The sequence below is a fragment of the Myxocyprinus asiaticus genome, chromosome 45, assembly GCF_019703515.2.
Source record: "Myxocyprinus asiaticus isolate MX2 ecotype Aquarium Trade chromosome 45, UBuf_Myxa_2, whole genome shotgun sequence".
Taxonomy (NCBI): Eukaryota; Metazoa; Chordata; class Actinopteri; order Cypriniformes; family Catostomidae; genus Myxocyprinus; species Myxocyprinus asiaticus.
Window position 1 is genome coordinate 32,496,034 of NC_059388.1, and position 6,290 is coordinate 32,502,323.

The 6,290-nt window shown below is 38.6% G+C and overlaps 1 protein-coding gene across 1 annotated transcript in view; it reads left to right on the plus strand.

Annotated features, from left to right (window-relative positions):
• Positions 1-6,290, plus strand: part of LOC127435192 (synapsin-3-like) — a 111,190-nt gene that overhangs the window by 40,089 nt on the left and 64,811 nt on the right. Inside the window, exons 6-7 of the mRNA XM_051688458.1 lie at positions 3,476-3,632; positions 6,136-6,225. Of these exons, the coding sequence (XP_051544418.1) occupies positions 3,476-3,632; positions 6,136-6,225 (247 nt within the window). The remainder of the gene's footprint in view (positions 1-3,475; positions 3,633-6,135; positions 6,226-6,290) is intronic.

Consider the following 6,290-nt stretch of genomic DNA (forward strand, 5'->3'; position numbering starts at 1 on the left):
ACACACATCGTTTCAAAGCAGCTTTACAGAAGATCATGCATTAACAGAAAATGAAACTGTAATATCTATAAAGTCTTAGAGTGATCATTGTGTAGTTTGATTAAATATGATTGTGAATTGTGTATAAAATTAAATTATAACTGTATTTATAACCCCAGTGAGCAAGCTGAAGGCAACTGTGGCAAGGAACACAAAACTCCATAAGATGTTGATTAACGGAGAAAAATAATCTTGAGAGAAACCAGACTCACTGTGGGGGCCAGTTCCCCTCTGACTAACATCATGAATATAATGACAATATTACTTATGTATAGTGCAGTGCAGGTCATGGGTTAAAATAGTAAACTAAGTAAGTGTTAAGGGTCAGTGTTTAAACAAAGATTTTGTAAGAACTGTAAGATTAATGACTAATGTCTGTGAAGTTCATCCTGGATTAACTGCAGAAGTTCACATTGATGCATTGTCCTTTGTTAGTTGGTTGATGAAGGCTTTTGTTGGCAATTAAATGATAGTCTATGTATTCCATTATAAGAGTGTAGTCCATCAATAGACAAAGGTGATGCAGGCAGAGATCAATGAGGTGCATCTCAGTTCAACCGGCAGGTCATTTCGGTGAGGTTCGGTGAGGTCCATCCTAAGTCCAAGGTTCAGGCAGTGGCATATGAAGTATTCGACGTCTTACAGTTGGAGTTGGCATCAGTTCATCCTCTGAAGTCCATTGTAACAGACTGAAGTGATGTCTGGCTGGCACCGGCTGCTATTAGCAGCACTCAGAGACACATAGCAGTGGAGTCCGACACTAAGCAGGAACAGAGCTGGATCCAGCCGGTTCTGGTGACCACATGATATACATCAGGTTGAGACAGGGAAACAAATAGAATAATATTAGCGTAGATGCCATTCTATTTATTGCAGAGTTTTAGATCATGATAAATATTTCTGATTCCGGCAGGCCTAACTAAAGCAGCCTAATTGTGAGTTGATGGATAAATTCGGTGTATGTCTGGCTAAATATGAGTCTTTAGTCTAGACTTAAACTGAGTGAGTGTGTCTGTGTCCCGAACAGTGTTAGGGAGACTGTTCCATAGTTTAGGAGCCAAATAGGAAAAGGATCTACCTCCTTTTGTGGATTTTGATATTATAGTTACTATTAACAGGCAAGAATTTTGTGATCGTAATGAACGTGATGGAATATAGCGTGTCAGAATATCACTTAAGTACTGCGGAGATAGACCATTCAAAGCTTTGTATGCAGTTAACAGAATTTTAAAATGAATACTAAATTTAACAGGTAGCCAATGTAACGATGATAAAATGGGGCTAATATGATCATATTTCTTGGTTCTCGTCAGCACTCTGGCAGCTGCATTTTGAACCAATTGAAGTTTATTTATTGATCTTGCTGGACATCCTCCCAGTAATGCATTACAATAATCTAGACTTGAGGTCATGAACGCATGAATTAGTTTTTCAGCATCAGCAACAGAGAGCATGTGTCGTAATTTAGCAATATTTCTCAAGTGGAAGAATGCTGTAATACAAACATTGGAAATGTGATTTTCAAAGGACAGATTGGTATGAAATATAACACCTAAGTTCTTCACTGTAGAAGAAGATGTAACAGCACATCCATCGAGAGTCAAAATATATTTTAGCAGCTTATTTTGAAGTTTTTGGTCCAATAATTAGTACCTCTGTTTTGTCAGAATTAAGTAGAAGGACATTTCTGGCCATCCAATCTTTGATTTCATTGATACACTCTGTTAATTTGGAGAATTGTGAAATTTTGTTAAGTTTTGAAGAAATATAAAGTTGGGTATCGTCGGCATAACAGTAGAAACTTATTCCATGATTCCTGATAATATCTCCCAGGGAAAGCATATATAAGGAGAAAAGCAGAGGCCCTAAAACTGATCCCTGTGGCACTCCATACTAATCATTTATTTGATTTGACAGTTCCTCATTTACACATACAAAGTAGCGGTCTGATAAATAGGACCTAAACCATGCTAATGCAAGTCCACAAATGCCAACATAATTCTCCAGCCTATTCAAGAGAATATCGTGATCTATCGTGTCGAAGGCAGCACTAAGATCTAAAAGCACTAGAAGAGAAATGCAGTCGCGATCAGATGATAAGAGCAAGTCATTAGTAACTCTGATAAGTGCAGTCTCTGAACTGTGATGGGGCCTAAATCCTGACTGAAATTGTTCATATATACTATTTCTCTGTAGAAATGAACATAGTTGGGAGGACACTACCTTTTCAAGTATTTTCAACATAAACGGGAGATTTGAAATCAGTCTGTAATTAGCCAATTCTCCAGGATCAAGCTGTGGCTTCTTAATAAGCGGTTTGATAACTGCCATTTTAAAGTTTCTTGGGACATGTCCTAAGGATAGCGAGGAGTTAATAATATTAAGAAGAGGTTCTGAGATTACTGGGAATACCTCTTTTAAGAGCTTAGTTGGTATTGGATCTAACATACATGTTGTGGATTTAGATTTTTTGATACGTTTTGTTAGCTCTTCATGAACTATGACAGTGAAGTACTGAAGTTGCTCGTGAGGAAAATTATGAAGTGTAATACAAGTGCTTATAACTTTGCCATATAATTAATTTGTGTTACACGAGAATGGTTTGGTCTATCAGTGAAATTCAAAATGGCGGACAGGATGTATGGCTGACAATGGGTAATTGGTATCAGTCGACTCTGTATGCCCCAAGGAATCAAAAGTGACCAGTCTTATGATTTTAGTTCAAACTATTCAGAATAAGCAAAAATAGCAATTTTTCATATTCTTGACCACCACTAGGTGGCGCTGTTCCAAAACAGTGCATGTACCTTCACGTCATGCCTGTGATGACATATACCATGTTTTGGGTAAATACAATAAAGCGTTGCAAAGATACAGCCTCACGTCCATTTTGGTGTGCTCGCCATCAAATTCGTTGATGCGTTATACAAGAACGGTTTGGTCTATTATCATGAATCTCATAACTTTTTGTCATGAGTATCTCTAGATGATACATGCCAAATTTCGAGTGAAGTAGACATATGGTCTAGGAGGAGTTCGAAAAAGTATGTTTCTCAAAATTCAAAATGGCGGAAAATCTAGTGGGCGAAGCAAGACAATGTGATCTATTGGGACTCCACATGACCCAATGAATAAGTAGAAACAGGAATTTTGCTTCTAGGACTTACGGTTCAAAAGTTAAAAGCCAAAACATAAGTTAAACTTTGAACTGCTGGTGGTGCTAGAGAGTTTGAGGTAGAGACCTCAGATTTTGTGTGGGGGCTAGTCATACCCACCCCTACCAGTGTGCCAAATTTCAGCATTTTCCTACATACACTTCCATGGGCTGCCATAGACTTATTATTATAAGATTATAAGAAATGTGTCATGTGAAGTAATTACTCTGCTATATTGTGTCTTTTAAAATGTCTGTGTCCCTGATTTTTTCTGTCTCCAGATCATTCAAGCCAGATTTTGTACTGATTCGGCAGCACGCCTACAGCATGACCCCGGGAGAAGATTTCAGGAATCTGGTGATCGGTCTGCATTATGGCGCCGTTCCCAGTGTTAACTCGCTCTTCTCCATTTACAACTTCTGCAGCAAACCCTGGGTGGTGCGTCAACTACACACTTCTGTTCTACTTGAACTGTTTTTCTGCATTTAATTTGACACCTAAAGCAGCAAAATGCAAGCAGATGCCTGAGAGAGAACTGCAGAGACATGAAGATTTCAATGAAACAGAGAGTTAACATTAAATTAACTCCTCTCAGTTTGTTTTAATACTTTCACGACTTTTAGAAGAATATTTCAGCTCTGTAGGTTCATACAATGCAAGTGAATGGTGACCAGAACTTTGATGTTCCATAAAGCACATAAAGGCAGCATAGAAGTAATCCATACGACTAAGAGAAATGATAGGTGTGAGTGGGTATCGATAAATAATGAGAGAGTAAATGATGAGAGAATTTTCATTTTTGGGTGAACTGTTCCTTTAATTATGTCAAGTGAAGTGAACTAAAGTGAACTACTACAGATATCCCCTGCTCAGTGTGTAGGGTGCAGTGAACACCACGTAGGAATCCTGTGAATTACTCCAGCCGCTCGGGCTTCATTTGATTTGCTTTAATGACAGTGAACAGACACACCTGTGAGAACAGATCAGACCACACACACAATCAGACAAAACAACAGGTCCTGAAGTAGACAAAATATGTGCCCTAATGAGGGAGGACATGCAACCAGTGTGTGTGTGTGTGTGTGTGTGTGTGTGTGTGTGTGTGTGTCTGGGGTTAAAGTCAACATGAAACTGCATTCACAACCTATTTTATTTCTTAAATGTGCCGTATGTAACAATTTTCATGTAATATTCGCCTTTTGTTTGCCAATGTGTGAACGACTTGAAATGCAACTTAAGAAATGAGTTCTTCCTGGACTTCCTAGGTTGCCTATTAAAGCCTGTAGACTGATTTTCATTTGAAGGGAGTGGGTCGCTTTTGCCGGGGAAATCCAAAGGATGTGACGTTTATGCGCGCTCCCGAGAGTCTCAGTGCTTCTCTTCCGCTTTTCAACAGCGACAACAAACTGCAACACTAGATAACGTTATCTTAGAGATGGAATCCAGCAAACGTCCGGCTCCCAGCACAACAGCGACTCCTACACAAACTCAGAGTAAACCCAAAAAAACATTTATCTATTGAATCCCGTCTGGCTAAGCAGGAACGTGATCGTGATCGAGCAAAAACTAGAGTGAACATCGGCAGGACATTTGATTCCTGGAGGGACCTTCGTTCAGTTTTGGGGATTAAAACTGACCCTGAATTGGCGTTCTTCTTATTGGACAGGTAAACTTCCATAACTGCAAAGCATGTGAAATATAGTGCCATAAGGATTGATCTGTGTCATTTTAGCTAAACTACAATAACACATGAAATGAATGCTAGACAATGTTCAAGATAATGCAAAAAGCTCCGTTCGTTAGTGTAACGTAACTTGATTATACAGAAAATATATACAATCTATTATTATAAAACAATAGCGCATCGATATATCAAAATGACAGATCAATACTGAATTGTGTCAACATATTTATAATGTACAGTCTATTTTATAAACAGCTACTGTCATCATCCACCAAATTTAGCTAACAGCTATTGATAAAGCTGACTAGCTAGCTAACGCTGACATAGGCTATCGTATAAATGCAGTCAATGTATCATGCAAAGAAAAGTGATTACTTCAAACTACAGTCTCGCATAGTCAGACCTATATCCACACTTTATATGAGCCCTGTTCCAGCACTGGAGAGTCAAATATAATATACAGTCTCAAAGTTTGTAGTAAAACAATCATAACTGTGTCATTTTAATTATGTTACCTCATCTGTCAGCATGATGTCGGTGAATCACGTTCAGTCTCTTTGTACGTTACGTCATTGTTTTGATCGATGCTCGCTCGCGTCCCTATGGAGTGTGTGCACGAGCGCGAGCAACAGGCTGCAGTTCACTTAACGGCCACAGGTGTCACTAATAACAAGTGTTTCTGAATCTTACATACTGCACCTTTAATGTGACATATTTCTGTATAAATGTAAGGCGGGACTTTTTTCTACATGAGGAATTGATTGGATGGTGTAAAGTGTCTCTATATGACAAGTAAATGAAAAATAAGACTTAATGACGTCAGCTGAAAAGGAGTCTTTTCAGAGGTGGAGCAAGTTATTATATTTTGATGAATTATTACAAAGACAAATACTGTAGGTTTCATACCAGATGTTGTTTTTTTGCTGTTTCACCCAAAAACAAACTCCGCTGTGATCGGCGCCATGTTGTTTGGTCACATGACTCTGTACGTTGATAGTTTAACCCTTTACTGACAGCACAGATTCTCCTGAACTGAGATCAGTCGGTTTAAATGAAATTTAGTTATGCATAGCCAATAGCAAAGCCAAAACGTTATGTCCACACGTGGACACGGGGTCTCAGGAGGTTCAAAAAGTAAATCGACAGTTTTGATTTCAAGTTGACTTTAATGCACACGAAGACACTTTGCTGTAATTGTGTCTTGTTGATTCTCTGATGACATCAGTGTTTATTCCATTTGTTGTTTTTATTCTGCAGTTCTCTCACATGATCAAACTCTACGAGACGCTCGGTCCTGAGAATTTCCCTCTCAACGAGCAAACGTTCTTCCCAAACCACACACAGATGGTGAGTCTGAGCTTTCACTAATGTTATTCATGAGACTGCTTGAACTACAGTGAATGTACACAGAT